Consider the following 21,317-nt stretch of genomic DNA (forward strand, 5'->3'; position numbering starts at 1 on the left):
GTCTCATTTAAAAAACAGAAAACTATATAAGCACAAAGCATGTTTGTATCTTAATAATGCCTTCAGGATACACCTGGCCTAAACTCTCCTAGCCAACTCACTGCAAAGACTTTAGGCAGTAACACATTACCATCATTGTAATCTGTAGGTGAAGCAAATGAGGGAATCTGTTAACCAAAACTGCAAATGAAACTATTTAATCAAGCGCTCTGGAGAAAATTAACAAAGACTCATTCTGCAAACTTTGACTACATCCAAAACATCAGAAGCATAGCTTCAGAGGATGGAGACTATTCAAAACAAAAGGAAGGTAATTGTGTTCCCACTAATTCAAAGCACCTCTGGTACTGTATGGATAAAATCCCAGCAATGTAATTTGTTGCCTTTTAAGACAACTCTTTTGTGACTTCGGTGGGAGTTCATTGATCAGAAATCCAGAGGCAATTAACTGAAAGCCTTTTCCTCATTCCTCTTACATAAAACCGAAAGCAAATTTTAAATTAATGTTTTTCTAAACCAAGCAGACTAACTAACCTTCAACACTTTTTTGATGCCATTGATAGTGGAAGTCAACAATGACCGCACTTTTTGGTCATCATTAAGGTAATCTGCATGGCGAACACACATGAACAAAATATATGCTGGTAGTCCTGGAATCAGGTTGACAGCTACCCCACGTGGTTTCAGCTCTTGGGAAAAACAAACACACATTGTTTTGTTAAGTTATGAGGTAATTGCAACCTCCCCAGTTAATAGCACATACACATACATATATGGCCTGTGAAAACACAGCAAAACTAGGAAGAGCCACTTTCTTGGTAAAATCTGAGAACAGAATAAGAAAACATAACTGCCCGCTAAAAATATGCAGACACTTTAATATGTACTATGCTCATCAGGAAGGAAAACTAGATTACAATAGCATTTAGGAATTTCAGATAAACTGAACACTGTCAAAACCAAAATAAGCTATTAATTTCCTAATGCAAATTCTGTGTTCTTATCATTCATTTTTCAGAGTGTATGGGAGCAGAGAAGGCCACAAATGAGAAAGATGCTTACCTAAAATAAGATTCTTGACAAGTTTTTGTTCATCCTCCCTCTTATACTCCAACATCCCTTGGAAGTCCTTTTCTTTCCGTGGAATGTTAACTGGACGAATAGGCTCATCAATGATTTGTCCAGGTGATATGTTCTCCATCTGACCCACTTCAGAGAGAGAATGAAAAGAAATTGTATTATATTTTCCAGTGAAGCCAATGCATACACGAGACATTACTGTGACATTTCTAAGGAATGTCCTGGCTCCAGCAGGACAGGGGAGAGAATATTAACAGCAAGAGTGAGAAAACCCGTGGGTTGAAATGAAGGTGGCTTAACAAGTGAAGGAAAGGGGGGGGGGACGGGAAGCAAAGCAAAGGCAATTACTCATGACAACCCCTCATCCCAAGGGGACTGATGCCCAGCCAATCTCAAACAACAGCTACCTTGTATGCAAAAACCCCCTCTTCTGCTTCCTGATATTAGGAGGTACAGAATATGGAATATTCCTTTGGCCAGTCTGGGTCAGCTGTGTGCCCATATGCCCTCCCACCCCCAGCTTTCTGAGGGGGCAGAGCAGGAAAAAAGAGAAAACCTTGACACTGTGCCAGCTCTGTTCAGTCAAAACACTAGTGTGTTCCCAACACTTTTGTAGCCTCAAATCCAAAACACAGCATCATACAGGCTGCTATGAGGAAAGCTAACTCCATCCCAGCCAGATCTACTACATCTTTCTAAGTCAGTTAGGCAATAAACTCACATAACACTGTGTTTTTAGAAACATTTTCCCACTCTGTATTATGTATCAATATTACTGTGGTCTTGTCCACAGCACTAAACAGACAATATTGAATGGCTTTTTAAAAAAACAAACTTAGTTTCAGTAACCAAACCTCACATTCAAAGGAAAACTGGGTAATTTTTTTCTGCCTAGTTCATATTCAGTATTGCTTTTGTCTTGACAAAACCAGATACTGTCTTTGACATTCCTTTATGTTTAAATATTTGTTTGCCTTCAGAGAAATATCAATCTCCTTTTCTCATTGCTCCATAGTAAGACAGATCTTTTAAAGGTTCATAAAGGAACACAGAGCTCTGAATGTACCTCCTGTTTCTGCAATCAGCAGGAGCTAATCCTACTGAAGACCTCAAGCCCTCATAACTGCTAAAACAGATGAATATGATGACAATCAGATCACAAAAAGTAAATCAAAATCTTTCTCTTTCTCTCAAAATATAAAAGTACCTTCAAGTTCCCCGATCTTCTTAGCAAATACTTTCAACTGTTTCTTTAACTTGCGAACAGTTTTGTCCTGCTTTTCCAGCTGCTCCATTAAATCCTGTAAATTAAAATGAGAGAAAGATTACAATATGAGCAAAATCCCATCATGTCTGACAGAGACGAAATCAGTGCTGTTAGAATTACGAGGCAGTGAGGAAAGCTGACAGAAGTGTCATCCTCTGGCCGAGGGTTGCAAGCTGGTACACTGCCTATAACACAAGCCAAATACTGCAAATATTATTGTTATGTGCAGTAAGATAAAGGCAAAGCTCTTAGGCAGGCAGATTCTGCAGATACTCAGAACTAGGTCAGTTCTTACAGTAGAAGACATTTTGCTGCAAACATATCTTCCTAATGCTTCCTCCCTGCTCTTCCAAATACCCCATGGAAATAATTTTCTTTATTATTTAACAGCTATCCTGCATCATTTCTGCATCATTTATTCATGCCTTAAGGACTGACTCCTTATTCAGGCCTATCCATGTTATGAGACAATAAGAGAGAGATCTGCAGAAAGACCATAACTTGCACTCAAACTTATCAAAACCAAACACCTAAACATGCACCATTTCTTGTGATGCTTTGCCACTTCTCCTGCTGTGATCACATTTTCTGACACTGAAACTGGTGTCTTACAACTTTTTATTCTGTACCTGAACAACATCTAGCACCTAAAAGTCCTACTCGTGCAATAAACCTGTATTTTTCATTCAAGGGAGCACTCCTCAGAAATCTATGTTTGAATAATCCTGACATATTTATCACAGTACATTCATAAAATAATCACGTAATTAAAAAACAGAGAGTCTTTCTAAAGGAAGCAAAACCTCAAGCTCAAAAAACCTGAAAGCCATTTCAGGTTAAGTGTTGGAAAGCAGCTTAAAAGAAAAATCTCATAAGCATGATGATTCTTCATGGCACTGGTAAGAATGTAAGGGATCATGAACTCCTTGCATCAAAAACATCATCTGGGAAACTACATCTCCCCTAAAGTACTGAAAAAAATTAGTGCAGCATGGGCAACAACTTAGAATTAGGCACAAATTGTTCTTAATCATGTACTAAAGAGTTTACAACCTAATATAATATACTTGAATAGTAAGATATTAGGCCTGTTGACATGAACCATGCTTCACATCCAAAGCAGTATTCAATTCTACAACAGAAATCCTGCTAACACAATATACTTATTGTCGATACAACAATTTTTCTTGAAATTAATAAAAAAAAAATACATGTAAGTTCAACAGACTGTTTCAAATGTATCAGTGAAGGGATATGATTTCAGAACCACCAGTATGTGAGAAGAATAAAGTGCTTTCTATGGTTCCTCTAAACAAATTGAACAGATCTCACATTTCATTAAGATCTGTAAACTCATACATTATATTCTTTCAAGCTTACATATGGTGCTATCTTTAATTATTATGGAAATATTATTTCCAATGTCATCAATGTCTATATTTTGCACTTTTGAAAAACACTAAAATAAGAACAAACTCAGGCTATGACTATATTGCTGGCATTATTCACCTTGGTAAGGACCTGTATTATCAGTCCTTTGCTGAACTGAATTTAAATGCATCAAAGTTTTAAACCAAAGAGTAGTTTTGAACCAAAGAGTAGTTTTGAAAATTGAGCATCTTTTGCATCATGCACCTGTTTTTCAGGGCAGTATTAAGCAGTATTCAAAAAGAAAGGGCTTTGCTCACAGTGCAAGATTTGTATTAGTAACAAAACTGTGCATCAAAAAGAGAGGCAGATTACACAAAGGACACTAAGACTAACAAAAAAAGCAGTGAGGGAAGTAATTGGCATCGTGAAGCTCTCTGCAGGGGGATTTCCTCTGAAAGGGAGAAAAGGAGGCAGCCTGCTTTTCAATTAGTGCTTCAGAAACAGTGACCGAGACAACAGAGAAAGAAGATTCACGTGATCTACATACAATCATCCGCTTGTAAAGTGAAATCCGGTACAACTGATACTTCTTGGGATCATCTGCATACAACTCCTCATAAAACTGTAAAAACAGGTACAGGATTGTTTTACCCCCTCCCTTTGAGACACTGAAACTTCAGTAAGCACTGTATAGATTAAATCAGAATAAAAAAAGATCAGGTAATCTCTTATTTTTAGGTAGTCTAGGGCCTTAGTTGTGGTGTCCATGTCAGCATCTCCCAGAGAGAAGCTGATACAGATGAGTTGCAGAACAGGCAGATCTTTTAAAAATGGGCTGTACTAGCACTGTGAAAGCCTGGAATATAACCTTTGTGAGAATCAGGACAGGACATTTTCTTATGCTAATCAAGATGGGATTGCAGTGAACACCACAATTCTACTATGACATCTGGAAAGCCCGTAAATTATTTCCACTCCAGGGCTAGGAGTGGAACAGAAACATACACCCAACTTGGAGTGGACTTGCAGTGCCCAAACATCAAAAGTGAAACACTAAGGAATTGAGTCTATATTTAACAAGTAAAATTACATTTGATGTATTTGAAAACAAAGAGAACTCCTGTGGGATATAATTACATGACTGTGTCTTGTCTTGGGAACACAGAGTGTGATGAGTAGGTCTCTGGGGAAAAAAAGGCTAAAAAGTGTAACATGACTCAGCAGCAGGATTGAGCTGTCGGAGACAGAAACATTCACCATTTACCTTTGCCAGTGGGAGATTGCTGCTGCTGAGGCAAACTTATAATTTACTTTCAATCAGTTTTCCAGTATCAATTAGCTGAATGATCTTATGCTTTCCTCAAAATCTTTGCATTAAGACAAGAGACTGACAATGATAACTTCTGTAATGTATGTAAGCAGGAAACACTTTGCCTTGGCTTGTTTAGAGGTAGCAATGACACTCACAGCATGTGAATAGCATGTTTCCCTTTACCAATATCAAGCCAATCATATTCTAACACAGGCCTCTTTGAACAATTTCACCAGAAATTAAGTAGCCCAAGCACAATGAACATGGGGAAAGGCAAGGAGTTTCACCCAACCCTTTCTTCTTTCGTACAAAAATGTTGGACAGTAAACAAGGAATACCAATATTAGCTAAGTGACTTCTAACCAAGTTTCTTTTTCTCTAGTTATTTCTTTTTTCAAAATATACTGAATAGCTGGAGGTCATAACACAGTGGATTATCTGTGTAGCTTCAGGCAGGGAGGAGAGAAATGGGAAGTAAAGTGATCTTAGTCAAAGAATTACATCAGCATTTTCCAACAAAATAAAAAACTAACATATTTCAGACCAAACGTTACTCCTTGGCACTAATAGCTTTTATGACTTTGCTGGACACCAACCATTTAGCCATGATTAAACTCATTGCTTGAAAGCTGGGATCCACAAGCTTTCTCCATGCTCCAAACTTCAAACAAATTCCCTGAAACATTATTATGTCCTGAGCAATCACAAGTCTCTCTCTCTCCCATTAGCTTACACACAAAAAAACCACTAACCCTCGTGCAATTTTTTTACAGGAAGCTGCCATCTGAAAAGTGATAAGAACCTACAGGTGTGGCAAGTCAGTAAGTCCCCTGGCCTGCTCCTGCAGCAGCATTTGTCTTACCAAGTTCTCATTAGTCAGCCGGGTGATCTCATGCTGCAGACTGGCTTCAATCCGGGCCTCTGGAGGCAGCTGCAGGTTCTGGGCCAGGAGCTGCTGCTGGCGATTGTTTTCCTCCTTCAGACTTTGGATCTCACCTCGCAGCGATTCCAGTTCATTCTCGTGGCTCTTCTTCTGCGACTGAAGCTGAGACTCCAGCAGCCTAAGGAGGTTGAGCAACAGTTTGTGTGAACACACTTAGAAAGTTGCATCCCCAGTTCTCAGAGGGAGTGTAAAGCTTTAGCTGCTGCTCAGGAACAATTAGCCATGGCTTGCAAAGGAAAATGAAAAAGGCAGAGTACTCTTTAAACCCTTCAGTATGCCTTCTAATTAAATTAAGTTTGCATGATCAAAAAGTGGAGAGGGAGAGAAGCTAATTGTGGCACTGCTTTGCATTTCCCTTGATTGAACACACACTGGGTATGGTGCCACTGTGGCAATAAATGTAAAGCTAACTCTTCACAGATTGTCACTGCTTTTAAAGGGGCTCTAAAGAGGTTTTACCTCTAAACAAATCAAATAATCTAAGATGAAGATGACACTGTGTTTGCTTAAGCTAGCACCCTGCCTTATTAACAAAGGACAACATTTTTAGAGTTAACTTTTTCAGTCAGAAACCATTTAATTGCAAATGCACATAAACGATCTTTATTTTTACATTAAAGTCAACATTTTGCAAAGGGTTGTCCTTAGTGCACAAAAGGTCAGCAACAGAACCAAACTCAGGACTGGAATCTGGGAGCTCTGTGTATCCTCACCACTGACTTGCTCTTTCCCCTTGGGCACATCACATCTCAAAATATTCTCATGTGAAACAGGGATAATGTGTACCAGCCTCCTCCTGAGCAGTGCTGGGGGGATCTACTCCGGCTTCCAAGGCACTGTCCAAGTGCTCTGAATCATCGTTTCGTACATACACACACAGGAAATGACAATACTAGTGACTACCAGTGTTCAATTAGACAATCTTTCAGGGTTTAAATATGCATAAGGCAAGAACATTCATTAGTAACCAGACTGATCAGGCACGCAAGGGCAAACAGTCATTTACCTGCACGGTTCTGCCATTTAATATAAAGCTTCTTGTCCCTACAGTGCTAGGACAAGAAGCAAGAGGCGCAGAGCAAACAAATTCCCATCCTGCTCTGCAGAACACTTGCTGCAAGTTAGGTCTTCACAGGCTTACACAACAATGTTAGATGTAGAATTTGTTAGCACAAGAAAAGGAAAGACTAGTTAGTAGCACTCATTGCAAAATACCACCTTCTGTAGTTACTGCTACCAAACGCATACAATGAAGAACATCGGCAGTGCTGAACTACTGAATTAGTTGTCAATGCAGGACAAGGAACCATTCTGGAAGTCTGGGACAAGGGTATGGATATGGGGCACAGATGTGCACAGGGAGCCAGAGCTGCGTTTCCTGAGGAGGTGACTCTCACTCATTGCAGTGTGTGGATCTCAGTGACTGCACTGAGGCCTGGGCAGCACCTCGAGGGACTAAAGATTACTTCTGTTTCTTGGTTATTTCGTGGCTTACGTTTTGGATGTGGCACAGAGAGACATGGGAGAAGAATGTTTAATTTACTGAACTTGAGTCACAACAAGGAGACTAAGATCCATTTCTGTTTGAAAGTTAAGAGTACACTGAAGCTGCTTAAACAATAGTTTTATAATTACTAAAATGACGGTACTTCTTTAGGCTGAAAATCTGTAAGGAACATCAATTTTGAAACCTGGTGTAAAGGCAGACAAATAATACATGGCTACAAATATTTTCAGTTGTGGAGCTTCTGGTATTTTACAGTCTATTTTTGTGCAAGTATTCTTATGAATTATGTATTGGTTGTTCCACCATCTTTAATTTTTAAATGCTAAAACCTGACAAGTAAAAAGGTTTAGGGACTAGGTTTGAGGAAACTCTCTTAATTTGTATAGTTTGTGTTGCATTTTTTTCTAACCATTAAAGCAATAGAAGTACTGTAGCTAAAGCAAACCCATAGCAAGGGGCACAGTTAGCTAGAAAAGAAGATGCAAATAAAGAAAAAAAAACATTCTGAGAAGTCTGGTAACCTGTTGGTTTGTTTTAACCCTTCATAAGCCATCCAGAGTTCTCCGTCCTCATTCAGCATATGATAGTCCTGGGGAGATTGCCTTTCAAGAAACGTGTTTAAAAAAATACAAGAGATATATGTGATGGTGATGAGGTGACATTTAAAGATATTACACACTAAATTACTACAAAAGAGAAACAAAAAACTCTCTAAAACAACTTAGCAAATTACTTTTTCTGTTTATGTGTTTTTCTTCTTAATGATGAAATTCAGTTCTCAGTGACAGCCCAACTGGTTACAGTATTTCGTGCTGTTACAATAAATGTATTGTGACAGACTCTAGTGACCACTGCGGTACAGAGGGTAACAAACCACCCTGGGGAAGGGCACCCAGTTTGGGCAATGCAGCAATTAAAGGCTAAGAAGACGGAAATCCAGAAAGCTTGATTTTGCACTTCCCCATTATTTCCAAATCCTTTCAAATATTGCATACAACAGTTTTACTAATCAAATCAAATTATAACCCCAACTGTGAGTGTTGTCTGAGTATCGAGACATACTCAGATGGAACTTACTGAACACGATACACACAGTGTCACAGCAGACCCCCACTGATCACAGATTAAAGAAAGAGAACTTGTACCTGTTTGTTTCCTTCAGTCCAATATATGCCTGTGCGATTTCTCCTTTGTCTTTCATCTTTTGTACATCCTCCAAGAGGAGTGTAGCATCTGTCATTGTATTCTGGAAAAAGAATGATGATTTCCACAGTAAGTTTAAACAACAAAACTCCTCTTTGAATCCATGTTTTCTTCACTTTACCATCGTGGAACACTAATCCTTGAGTAGCCACATTAAAATCAGTGTGGGTACCTGAGCAGGAGGTTGGTCCATAATTGCCATGTCTATTTGGTGTATCTTTCAAAATAAATGCATGCAACAGAGTCAAATATCAGTCTGTCTAATAAGTGGGTACATGCATTAATCCTTTTTCATTTGTTCAGCATGTAAAAGGAACAAAATAAATTTGAAGAAATGATAAATTTTCATTTTATGTCAAATTACCAGAAACAGCTGCTAATACTGAAACTGAGGAACGATTTTGCCAGCTTAATTCTATTAATATTTCTTAAACACAGCCTTGCATGGAGTCTTTCAAATCTCATAAATAAGGTCTATTTCTCACTTCATATATTTTAAGTACTCTGTCAAAGCTGGAAATAATTTACGAGGGTTTGAGATTTCCTAAGCTAGAGAGCATTGTAGTACCATTTTGTTTCAGTTTTAATATTTACAATGGCACTTCTGCTTTTCTTCAGTAAAACCTGAAATACTTAATAGGTGTTTACAGTCACCTCGGCCAGTCTGATCTGAGTCATCGCTGTGGAATACTTACAGTGGAACTACAGGACTCTAATGAACATAAGAGATGGAATTCTGACCTTCCTTTTTGACTTTCAAAACAAGCAGATGTTATTTTCCTGAGCACAATTTGCAAAGTATTTAAAATAACAACTTCGTGGACATAAATTTTGGAGCCTAGATCTCCATTTCTAGTATGATTTCTGCTATCTAATATCATAACTAATAAAATACGTAAGCTCCTCAAACAGTTATTCCCAACATGATTACAAGATCTTTGTGGTTCTTCTACTATTAATTTACCACACAGTAAAACTGCTATATCTCATCAGCCAATCTATCAAGCTTTAGGAGTCTGAATATCTTTCATTTAGAGCAGTTCAGTTTGTCATACTCCTCAATACTATGTATTCAACTACATTTTCTAATCAAACATGCAGCAATTCCTCTCCAATATCTGCAGATCACAATGTGAGTCCATAATGTCTGTTGCATGTTGAGGATAACAAACATTCCAAAGAAAGGTACTTCTTTGTACCACAGAATTTTTTCTTGTTGTGAAATTTGTGGATCTTGCAAGTTAACAGAGGTCTGATTCCTGGATCACAGTGCTGTTCTTACTCCCCAGACATATTCAGCAAGAAGCATTGATGGAGCTGACTAGACCAATTCCTAAATCAATCCTTTCATGTTCAGGTTCCCATAAAACAACAGTTCAAAATTATTAAACCTGCTTGTTTTGAAGTAACTTGTTTCCTTGCATGGACCCTGAAGATAGGGATGTGGGGGACACAGAATTATGAGAAAAGTTTTTCAGTAACAGCAAAGTAAAGTGCAAGAACTTGAAATACATGTAGGTTACTTAAGAGGCAGGGAAATCACAGCTCAAGTATTGTTGAGGGATTTTTTAGCATTTAGGAGTTCTGGTTTATAACAGTAAAAGAATATGTGTACCTTATCCTCCTGGCAATCAAATTGGTAGGCAAGAAGGAAGAAAAACAAATCATTAAAAATAAAATACGTCTGTTCTGCAGCTGTTCAACCTAACAAGCAGAAGCTATCTGCAAACTGGCTGTAAGCCATCCCACAGGTCACCTTCATGTTTCCCTCATACCCATAACTGCTGTAAAATCAACACTTGTATCCCATCATTGCTGAGAAAGAATATGTTATTCAAGGATTAACTATTTAAGTATTTCTTTACAATGTTCTAAATATTGCAGAAAAATGAGTTTTTTCTTTATAATTAGCCATTCAAAACAAGATATATGCACCTTCATGCATCACAGACTTCCAATTTATTTAGGACAAATATAGACATAACTTTGCAGTAGCAAAGGAAAGATGACATATCTGTTCATTCCTTGCAGTGGTTATGAAACACTAGATAGCTCAGTTCAATGGAAATTACGAGTTCTTTGAGTTACGTGATACATTTTCAGGTTGAATGATTCTTATTTTCAAAGCTATTACTTCCCTAACTATCTCATCAGAATTGGAGCTTTTTAAAAGATAGCATTTCAGTGGGCATAATCTACTCTTCTCAATAAAAGCACATAGCACCTATCAAGCAATAATGCAGAATTTACATATCTTCATAGGTCATCTTTATGAAATGTTATTGATTTGCATGCATCTCTGATCCCAAACAGATTTAGAAGAAATTGCTCCTAAGAACTCCTTTAAATTTTCCAGTCAAGCCACACAGATAGTAGAGAAATGATACTGCTCCAAATGAGAATTATTTCTGCATTGCTAAAGAAGTCTTGGGGGATCCTGGCCAGACTTTGGTACCTGACAGCTTGTACACCTTTACATGAATGCTGGTAGAGAAACCCCAAATTGGTTTACTAATCCAGTCTCCCAATTCAGACTGTCACAATTTGAGCACTAATAGTGGATCAACAGATTAACTTAAAAAGGCTTTCAAACCCACACCATTTTCTTCTGCCCTTTCAGGCACCCTATTAAATTAAGTAATGCAGTCAGTGATGCAATGTAACTTCACCAGGCAGTAAAGCTGACTGTGACTGTGCTTTACCTTGGGTTGAATAGCCTCTTTCTGGCTAACAAGCTGAGACCTCAGGATGAGAACTTCTTCCTTGCGTACTTCGAGCTCTTCACTGACTGAGGTCAGCTGGTCCAGGAGGACTCTGTATGCAGGGGCACCAGGGGCAGTTACCTCTGGAGCTCGTGTCTCTGTGAGGGCCTTCTGCAGCTCATTCAACTCATTCTTCAGCTTTTTATTCTCAGATTCAAGTTCTTGACGCTGCAAGAAATAGGGACAATTCTGTCACCCAGCAGCGTTGCAACATAACTACAACTCACAGGTACAAAACTAGGGATAAAAATGGTAAAAAATGATGACTAACTGCAACAAATCAATCAATCTCTCCTGTATCCCGGCCTCTGGACTATGGTCAATAGTGCCTGGGAGGATTTCACTAACTGGGCTAACCTCCTGTCTGAAGTGCAAAACCAGAACACATACACATGAATCAGACAGATTTGATGGGAAAAAAATTACCAATCCCTTTTCCCTCTTATTCTCCCCTTAAGAAAAAGAAATAAAGTTCACAACAAATAGTAGTCATCAAGCTAAGAAGATTCTGGATCACTCAGGGATATTAGAAAATATTTGCAGTTTTAGTAGTCTAAGATATGCATTAATTTAAATAATACTTTTGAAAAAGAGGGTTACATTTATTGCTGTAGTTTTGCTCAAATTAACTTGTAATTTGTACTAAGTGTTTCAACAGAGAACTCCCCCTAGTTTAGGGGATCTTTTTGTTTTGTAGTCCCAGCTACACATCCTACACCTCAAAAGGAGCAGTCCTACAATGAAATGACTGCTGGGGAATATCTGTTCTAGTTTCTCCAGCTAATATTCAGAAACAGAAGAGCTGAAGTAATTACCTATGCTGGTACATACAATTGGTGGCAAGAGTTTCACTAGAAAATAATAGAAAACTCTGTTTTAGAGTTACCTTGAGCGACTCATACTCCAGCTCAGCACCTCTCATCGGAGGCCTTTCTTCTTCCTATGGAAGAAAACAAGTGTGAAAACTAAAAATTCAATCCTTTCTATTCTTTGATTTAGTGAAGGCAGGAAAAGGAAAGGGAGCTGAAATTATTTTCCTATAAAAGTGGAAAACACTCATTCTGGTACTGCTAAGTGCTTTAGTTTGAATATTGCCTTTGTCTCTTTTCATTTAATTATGAGTTTATGACACATAATTGGTTAATATAAATAAAATCACACTACTGTCACTGGTAATGAAAGAGAGCAGGATGAACCCCAGCATGCTAAAGAAATTCACTGGTACAAAAGTAGTGAGAACCAATTGGCAAAACTGGTTTCATAATTTTATAAGAACTCATGGAGACTAAATCAGAAGAGAATTTAAATTATAATCTGCTAAACATGTCTAAGACTACTGCTTTGGCTCTGCATCCTGGTTGAAATACTTCTTATTCTGCCTAAAATGCACAATTACTCATTCTCCCCAACATATAAGTAGATTTCCATACTGCTTTTCCTTAACAAAAACAGCCTTTTTTTTTTTAAGTGAAGTCCCAAGCACTTTTTGCTGCTGTTGACTTCAATCAGAGAATCTCAAGGACCTTGGAAAGCTAAATAACCAGTCCCTAGAACTAAGCACCAGTATAAAACTTGTCATTAAATAAAGCAGGTACTGGCGGACGCTGAAGATTTAGTAAAAGCCAGCCAGCATTCACACAGCTACTGTTTCACATGAAGGGACACTGGTGTCAGCATTTGATCAGAGAGAAGGAGTCCACCTTAGCTTTAGCACGAAGAGCCTGTTCTTCCTTTCTGTCCAGTTCATCCTGCAGGGATTGCTTTTCTTGCTCCAGTTCTGTAACCCGTTTCTGCAGTTTGAGGAACAGAGACATATCCAGCGGTGCCTTTTTCTCACTTGGTTCCTGCTTTAGAAAGAACAGAAGGAAGTCAAGTTTTCCCCTTCCTCATGACAAGGAAGCACAACAGTGAGTAAAGGTGGGAAACAGACTAGGGAAAGAGAGGAACACAGAAATATTGCTTTATTCTGAGACTTGACTATCTAAAATATTTTATCTGCTATCAAACGCTATTTTAAAAAAAGGTTCTAGTAATATAAAATGTTTCTAAGCCTAAAGCCTAGCAAAAGAAAGCACTAGAGACTACCTAGCAGACAGGAGGTCTATAACTAAGCATACCTTATAGTCTTACTTGTTTGGAGGGGGGAAAGGAGAAAAAGAAAGTCTGTGGTTAGACTCACCTGGAAACAACTTATTTTTTATTTTTTTTTTAGTTTCAAATTATTTCTGTAGTAACTTCTTCAGCTACAGAGAAATCTCTCTGGTGATTTACAGGTTAATTTAGTGGGATGTGACACAAAAAATATGTACCAGAAAATATACTTTATGCCCTTTTCCTTTTATTATGGTAATTATACAGCCTGTTCTGAGCCTAATCCACTAGCTTCTTCCCATTTTTCTGGGCAAGGACCAGCATTTGCACTCTGAAGGTGCATTAGAAATTGTCCATCAGCCTTTTTGTACTTTATGTACTGAGAAGAGCAAAGTATTTACTATGAACTGTACCATAAAATTTTAAAGCCTAAAAAAGGAACTAGGAAATTAATATTAATGACTGTAGCAGACAAGCAAGCACAGCCATTTCCACTTCATCTCCTTTTACGGTTGAGGGGAAGAGTCATAAACCACACCAATAGCTCAGAAAAAGAAAACACACTTTGAGTTTACTGGCTTTACTGGTTTACATTGAGGTGGACCCTATTTTTTAATGTGGTTTTGTATAATTAATCTGTATTATTGGTCTAGAGTCAAACTGGAGTTTGAAATGTTAAGGGGTTAAACAAATACAGTGCTGCATTCATTCACACTCTTGAGTTCATCCTTTTCATTCATATTCTAAAACCCCAAACTGGCTCTAGAACAGCAATTCAGTAAGTCTATTAGCCAAAGGCAAAGATGATGTTTGGCTCAGACGTGAAATGCAACCACGTGTAGTCGCACTGTCCTTTTCCTGGCTATCCATGAAGGTAGGGAGCATCATTCTGGAACAATTACACCAAGTGAAAAATATAAGTGGGAAGGCACGTTATGAAAGACTCCGCACAGGATCTGTGCCAACATCAATGCGTCAGGGATTTGCATCCAGAGTAGAAAATAATTCTCTGCGGAGGCTTTCAAAAGCGGCAATGACAGAGGCTGTCAAAAGCAGCTCTTGGAGATCCCTATCCCAGGCAGAGGGCAAACAGAGTGTGCTGTGCTCTTGCTCACACTTAAGAAGATCTCCAGAATGCACAGAAAAAGCTCTGAGTCTGCAAAGTGCCAAGGACAGCCAGACCACCAACCTGAGGGCTCTGTGTTAGCAGTCCCACTGCTCTGGGAAGGGCCAAAAGGGGGAGTTATCTTGGAAATACTAAGCAATGGCTTGGAGTTGCATCACAAATTATTCGTGAATGTTATTCATTACCTGAATCAAGAGAGTAACTTTCTGCACATTTTTCAGTATCCTGGGATTTGTATCACTGCATATGCAAAGGAATAGTACATTCTGGGAGTTTTATTAATCTCTGTGAACTAGAGGAAAACTGATTCAATGTGAGTTTCTCATCCCTAACAGGAAACTCATTCCATGTAGCTAATAAAAATATGTCTTGCCAGTTTTAATCCTTGAATATACAGTATGCAGACTCCTCAGGAAAGTCTCACTGGTTTTCTAAATTCCCACTTTGTGCTGAAGAAGTGACTGTGCTTACCAACACTGACAAGCAAATGTTTCACATGCAAATCAACTGGATGGCCAAGTATCTAATCTATGTGTACTGTAATGCAAAGAAGAATTCAAAGCATACTTTGACAAAGCCTTTTTACACAGGATTTTTACATAGGGAATGAGTTTTTTCTAAAAAGAAATGGAAAAAGTTGGATTAAAGCATTAGATATCTCAATACAAGGATATGGTTTTCAGAAACACTTATGAAAAAAAAGAGATAGGAATGAGTTCAACCATAGAACAATAAGAAGTTGTGGGGATTTTTAACATTACCTCCATCCTCACTGGTAAGTCTTCTGCTTCTGTGATCTCAGAGCTAAAAGTATATTCAGATTCATTGCTACTGTGAGTTGAATCCGTTCTTTTGTGTCCAGGCTTGGGGATGCTCTGAAGTGCAAATGAAACAAATCAATACCACTTGTATGGTTTTCCCTGTAACTGTCTCTTCACAATCTCTAATTTAGCTTGTAATGTTTGGTGTTATTTCAGAGCTATTAAAATTTATAAGAAAAGATTTTTGATTCTGGTCTCTCATGCTACCTAAAACCTCTGAGATGCAGTTCACAATCAAATCTATGGAGATAGGTCAGATACTGCACCATCAAGAACTGCTGCAAAAGCAGAATCAAGCAACAGTGCAGCACTTCCTGGGAAAGAAAAGCTCCATTTACAGGAAGCACAGGCAGCAATTCTCTAACTTCCTAGACATTCTATTGAGGAATATTTTTTCTTCCTGACACATAAATTCCTAGAACTACTTAAAATTTAACACTGGATGAAGGTGGTACAAACAACTCCAGGACATGTGAATAACTTCAAATCAAAATAAGGGCAGCGGCACGAGCAATACCACTAGCAAAGCCACAGCAGAAATTTAGTGTTGTCAGAGATGTGACAATTAAATTTTTTTTTTTTTTAAGTCAACAACAAATTGTAAATGTATTTGTTTTGGCTGAACTAATCTAAGTAATCAGCATTTAAAAGGACAAACTCTCTTTTCAGGTACAGGTAACCACTACACAGCTGACAGCAGATTCAGTTACTAATCTATCCCACTAGATTCTGCCTAAACACGGTTGTGAACAGCTTTTGGTTTCTCAGATGTTGAGCCACTTACCACCATCAAGTTCATTTCATCCTTGAGATCATCATACCGCTCCTCCAAACGGCTGAACTCATTCAGCAGGTTCTGGTACCGTAACCGCTCGTCATTCAGATCCAGCTCCAGCTGTTTTGTCTCCTCCACAAGCTTCCTCTCCATCGACTCTGTCACAGAGAACAGGAATCCAAAGTGAGAATTCCAGCTCTACCCACCATACAGTGCATCCATCCTGGAGGTACAGGCAAGTCTGCACCAGCGGAACAGTCTGATGTTTGAAGATGGTGTTTGTGCTTCTGTAGGCAAACATTTAGCCAAAAATACAAAGGGCCAAGGCATTATTCTGTGGTAACCACAGAAGGGTTCACTCAGTCAAGTTAGTCATTTTGATGATACCTTCTAGTAATTCCAGGAGGTAGGAAAAAGGGGCATTAGCCCACTGCTGTGCTGTGCTGCGTTAGCCTCACATTCTGTGCTGCATGTGAGGCGTAAAGCACCTCACATGCACTGACCCCTCTCATCACAGCTCCCTCCACCACAGTCTTCATATCTAGAGTTTATGCTTTCCTGGATGCTTCTACAGGCACAGCATCCAGAAAAGTTGTAGTAGATCAACTGTATTAAATATCAGAGCCTCCTTTTTTAAAACTGAATTGCTTTGGAGCAATCACCCCTCAAAAAAAGACCCCAAACTCCTAGGATTTCATGGAAATTCAAGTGGTAAATAATTCTGATGCGAGTTCTTAAAACACAAAAATGAAACCACTAGACCAAAAAGGGAAGCAAACTAAGGCAAATTAGCCCAATCTATGCAGTACAGTGTTGTTTAACACGGTAACCCAAAGCAGAAAGTCTGAATGAAGAGAACAGAGCCAACCTGTTATTTCCCTCGCCTGGTCATGGATGCGGCGGTTCAGCTCCTCCTTTTCTGTTTTCAGTAATGTGTTCTGCTCTTTCAGCTCCGATACCAGCTAGAGAGAGACAGTAAAATATTTGACTCAGAATGCAGTTCCACCTTTCATCAATAGCTCTAATAGCAATGACATCTTTAACAGTTCAAATACTTAAACTTTTCTTCAGAGAATGAAACTGGTGAACTAAGTTATATCTTCATGGCCCAAATTACATTTCTTAAATATGCTGCACTGCAGATTTCCCTGTATGTTCTGCACTCCACTTCTGATCAGATGCCAAAATTGCCTTGAACCACTCCACAGTGCCATATATTTTTCAGTAAAGTCCCAAGGATGTAACTGGTTCATTAAAACAGAAATACTCACAAAATAGTTACACATTTGGTAGTTCTGTATATTCTATTGCATTGGCTAACATCACAATCTACCATCTTGCCTCTGCCCTAAAGCTGTGCCACTTTACCAGTACCCAGGTTTGCCAATTACTAATTTGTCTCTGATTTTGGTTACTATGCATTCACTTTGCTTAATCAATTAATATTTTTCCTTATGTTTATCCGATCTTGAAATATATCACTGCAGCATCACATAATGATGGATTGGTTCTTCCAACATTCAACCCTTGCACCATTATCAGCAAGTACTCTTGCCAGGAAACAACCTGTTTGATATGTTTGTGGTTAAAACAAAGATAAGAGGTTAGCTGAAACCTGTTGAACTAGACCGTGCACACATACGTGTGTTGAATAAGCTGGCTGTTTAAATTAGGTAGGATATGGCAGTACCTTTGAATACTGAGTATGGGATTTCTGATACCTATGTGATTACTCTCTCTAGGTAGGTAAAATGATTTCTTTTTATGAATGCACTACCTCTAATTCAGAGTGCTTAAGCATTTGGATTTGCAAATACTTTCAATATCAAAATCTGAATAGATTGGATACATATATTACATACAGTATATGGACTGAGCATATTCTTCTACCATAGTTGTAGTCATTTAGGTATCAAGCCTATTTAGGATTGTACAGGTATAACATTGCTTAAAAACACAGTAAAAATACCAGCCACACAACTGAAGCAATTAAGCCTGGGCAAAACCTGAGTGGACACCAGGCCTCTATAAATGTCCCCATGCACCTGAGACCCCATACGTGCCTGTTCGGTGTCGTGTTTGTATTTGTCTGCCCATTCCTCGATGGTCTTCTTCTCCGACTGAGTTTGGTGCAGCTCCTTGCGGAGCTTGGCAATCTCCTCCTGAAGGCTGATGACACGGTTGGTGGCGTTCTTGGCCTCCTCCTCACTCATCCGAAGCCTTTCCACATCATTCCGCAGCTTCTCTGTCTCCGTACTGTACGTGATCTCCAGGTTGCTCATCTTCTCCAGCAGAGATTTGTACTCTTTGTTCTTTGCAAAACACAACACAGACAGAGCAACTGTTGGAGAGGTTCTGGTTTAAGTGAGCCTTTTTGTTCCCTACAGAATATACCCAGACAGGGGAGCAAAAGAGCAGCTTCCCCATTTCAAAAAGGTTTTGGTCTGCTTTTGCAGAATTGCTTGATGAGGTGACAGAATAGTCCAGCCTCTAAGCCTGCACATCCCAAAATAAAATCGGATGGAGAGCCCACACACGTCAAACAGGATCACCTCGCCTTCCCTTAAACAGAGCAACTGACGTACTTCAAATGAAATACTGGCGTTAAAGGAGCAGATGTTTTCTCTCAGTGCTGCTGAGAGACAAAAATGGATGCTTCACTGTTAAAGTTCTGCTGGCGGCCTCTCCTTCTCTTCTATCACTATTCTTTATCAGAAGAGAGAACTGAGCCCTTACAATGAAAATTCATTGCATTCTGTGAATTCCCACAGCGCTGCTGAGAAAGGTAATCAAGATTTTGACACATCTTCCCTGAGGCCAGGGAGCTTTTACCTGCTCATCAATTTTTCGCTGCAGCTGCATGATCTTGTTCTCCAAGCCAATGTGAAGCTTCTTGTAGCGTTCTACAGAGCGGGCCTCTATCTTCAGTTTCTTGAGCTCCCTCTTGGCCATCATGCGCCGGTAACAGCATTGCAAGTAAACAATGGCCTTCAAGATCCGACAGTAGTGCAGTCGAGCCAGCCAGCCCCTCACATGCTTCTGAATAATAACAGTCTTGTGCTCCCGAAGCATCTACAGTCAAGAAAAAAAACATGACAAGGGGTGTTAGTGCTCCAAACTACACCTGTGCAGTTAAACAGACACCATGACGAGGGGTGTAAAGGTGGTGTACATAGAGACACCTCAGCCTGCAAAGAGAAAATTCTGATGAAGAGTAACACGAAATGGAATTAATTTAAAGAAAAAAAGAAGAGGAAAAGAAGACTATAATATGGAAAACGACAAGGAGCAAAATGAAAGGGAACCAGAAGGAAAAACATGGTAAGAAAGAACTGGAGGCACACTGAAGCACCAGGCATTCCTTTGTGTTGATGTCAGATGCCAGCTAATTACAAAAATACATGGTACCTGTTGGCAGGATTACAAATATAATCCTTTTTTTTTTTACTGCATCTTTATCTTAAACATTTTTGAATCACTGACATATGCTGCATGGGGTTCATCAATGCAAAGTTTAAAATTACCACACTCGATATTCAATGCAGCCAGTACACACCAGAACCTGGAAGAAATTGTAGCAGCTGTTGAAAAGTCTGGGGCTTTTGTTTTGTTTGTTTGTGTTTATTTTGTTTTGATTTTTTGTTGTCTTTTTTGTCGTATCTTAGACTTGCCAGCATGGAAAAATTTCTGTTTATTTTCATAAGAAATTTATATTTTAATAATTTCTACTTATTTGATGGTAGAAATTTCAACCATAGCTTTGAGGTGTTAAAAAAAAAGGTAATATTTTTTAAAAATAATTTTTAACATGAAACAGTCAAGAATGCCAGCAACCTTTATCAGTGTGTTAGCCAGAGACTTTCACTAGGAAGAGTCTTCTAGTTGGTTTTGGATCTTTCACCAACTAATTCAATCAGACATCCCCCAGGTCTGGAGCATCTGAATTCTAGCAGACCACAGCTGTGATCTGAGAGCCTGCCCATACCCATAAGGCTTCCAGGACTCTGAGAGCATTAGAGTTCACTTAATAAAGCTTCTGAAAATTAAACAGTTTATTTTAAAGAACAAAACTATTAAAGATTTCACGTTAATGCTTGGATTTGATGGTTTAAAGATCATACGAGGCTCAAAGTCTTACACTGATTTACCATGAAGCCGATAAGACAAATTAGTTAGGTAACAACAACTTTATTTTCTTTTATACTTCTTAGCAAATGAACTGAAATGTGTTAGAAGCGTTACAGTTTCAGATCAATGAATTTAAAATTCACTGGCAAAGTGGCAAGGTTATAAGATATACATAATTTCCCCCTTAGCATTTATTTCTGAATTAAAAACAAGACTTGAAACACCAGCACCCAGATAAACAGCACACCAATGTAAGGAAGCAGTTCTCTGAGAAGCACAGCAAGGTCAAAAGCCAAAGTCTGTCTGACTGCTTGCCATGCAGCTGGCACTCCTATCTCCTTCTTATATGTTTTCTGGAACACTCCTTCAGGTTCCCTGCAGGTGCCTGAACACTTGAATACAGCTGTCTTTCAACAACATTTTCACCTCAAGTCTGAAAGCAACAAGTCCTGTAAAATACCTCCATCGTGTAAGGATGGTCCTCATCTGCCAGTGAATTCTTGCACTCATATAATCCAGTGAGGAAACAAGCCACTCCAATGTAGGGAGAGAGGATCAGAAAAGTCACTTAATTTACCAGGTATTTCCCAGGAAAACTAAACTCCTTCTCAAGCAGAGAAGCACATCGCAATGTCTCTGGAAGAAGCTCACCCCAGGACGTGTGAAACAGATGATTCAACCATCTTAAATTCCTTGTACTGGCCACGTGACTCAACACATGCCCTCTCTTCTAACAACAACAACAGGTACCTTTCACAATCCTAAGGAACAACACGTGTAGCACACATTACTGACAGAGTCACTGCTCCTGTCACAGGGCAACCTTTCGGTTTCACTCATTGCAATCGTCACGAACTTCAGGACAACCATGTTTACCTTCCCACGGCACACAGAGCCTGTGCTTCTCTCTCTGACCATCCCTGTACCTCAG

At 39.0% G+C, this 21,317-nt stretch overlaps 1 protein-coding gene across 15 annotated transcripts in view; it reads right to left on the reverse strand.

Moving 5' to 3' along the window:
- Positions 1 to 21,317, reverse strand: part of MYO5A (myosin VA) — a 97,847-nt gene that overhangs the window by 9,417 nt on the left and 67,113 nt on the right. For 2 of the 15 annotated variants that reach the window (XM_017805169.1, XM_017805166.1), the window contains 16 exons: positions 19,091 to 19,330; positions 18,322 to 18,570; positions 17,127 to 17,220; positions 16,268 to 16,416; positions 15,424 to 15,537; positions 13,146 to 13,292; positions 12,332 to 12,385; positions 11,386 to 11,613; positions 10,299 to 10,307; positions 8,626 to 8,726; positions 8,002 to 8,082; positions 5,893 to 6,091; positions 4,266 to 4,340; positions 2,288 to 2,381; positions 1,063 to 1,209; positions 535 to 689 (listed from right to left, as the gene is read on the reverse strand). In XM_017805169.1, the coding sequence (XP_017660658.1) occupies positions 535 to 689; positions 1,063 to 1,209; positions 2,288 to 2,381; positions 4,266 to 4,340; positions 5,893 to 6,091; positions 8,002 to 8,082; positions 8,626 to 8,726; positions 10,299 to 10,307; positions 11,386 to 11,613; positions 12,332 to 12,385; positions 13,146 to 13,292; positions 15,424 to 15,537; positions 16,268 to 16,416; positions 17,127 to 17,220; positions 18,322 to 18,570; positions 19,091 to 19,330 (2,136 nt within the window). The remainder of the gene's footprint in view (positions 1 to 534; positions 690 to 1,062; positions 1,210 to 2,287; positions 2,382 to 4,265; positions 4,341 to 5,892; positions 6,092 to 8,001; positions 8,083 to 8,625; positions 8,727 to 10,298; positions 10,308 to 11,385; positions 11,614 to 12,331; positions 12,386 to 13,145; positions 13,293 to 15,423; positions 15,538 to 16,267; positions 16,417 to 17,126; positions 17,221 to 18,321; positions 18,571 to 19,090; positions 19,331 to 21,317) is intronic. The other 13 variants (XM_017805175.1, XM_017805174.1, XM_017805181.1 and 10 more) reach the window with 10 other exon arrangements.

The sequence above is a fragment of the Lepidothrix coronata genome, unplaced genomic scaffold, assembly GCF_001604755.1.
Source record: "Lepidothrix coronata isolate B3197 unplaced genomic scaffold, Lepidothrix_coronata-1.0 Scaffold11, whole genome shotgun sequence".
Taxonomy (NCBI): domain Eukaryota; kingdom Metazoa; phylum Chordata; class Aves; order Passeriformes; family Pipridae; genus Lepidothrix; species Lepidothrix coronata.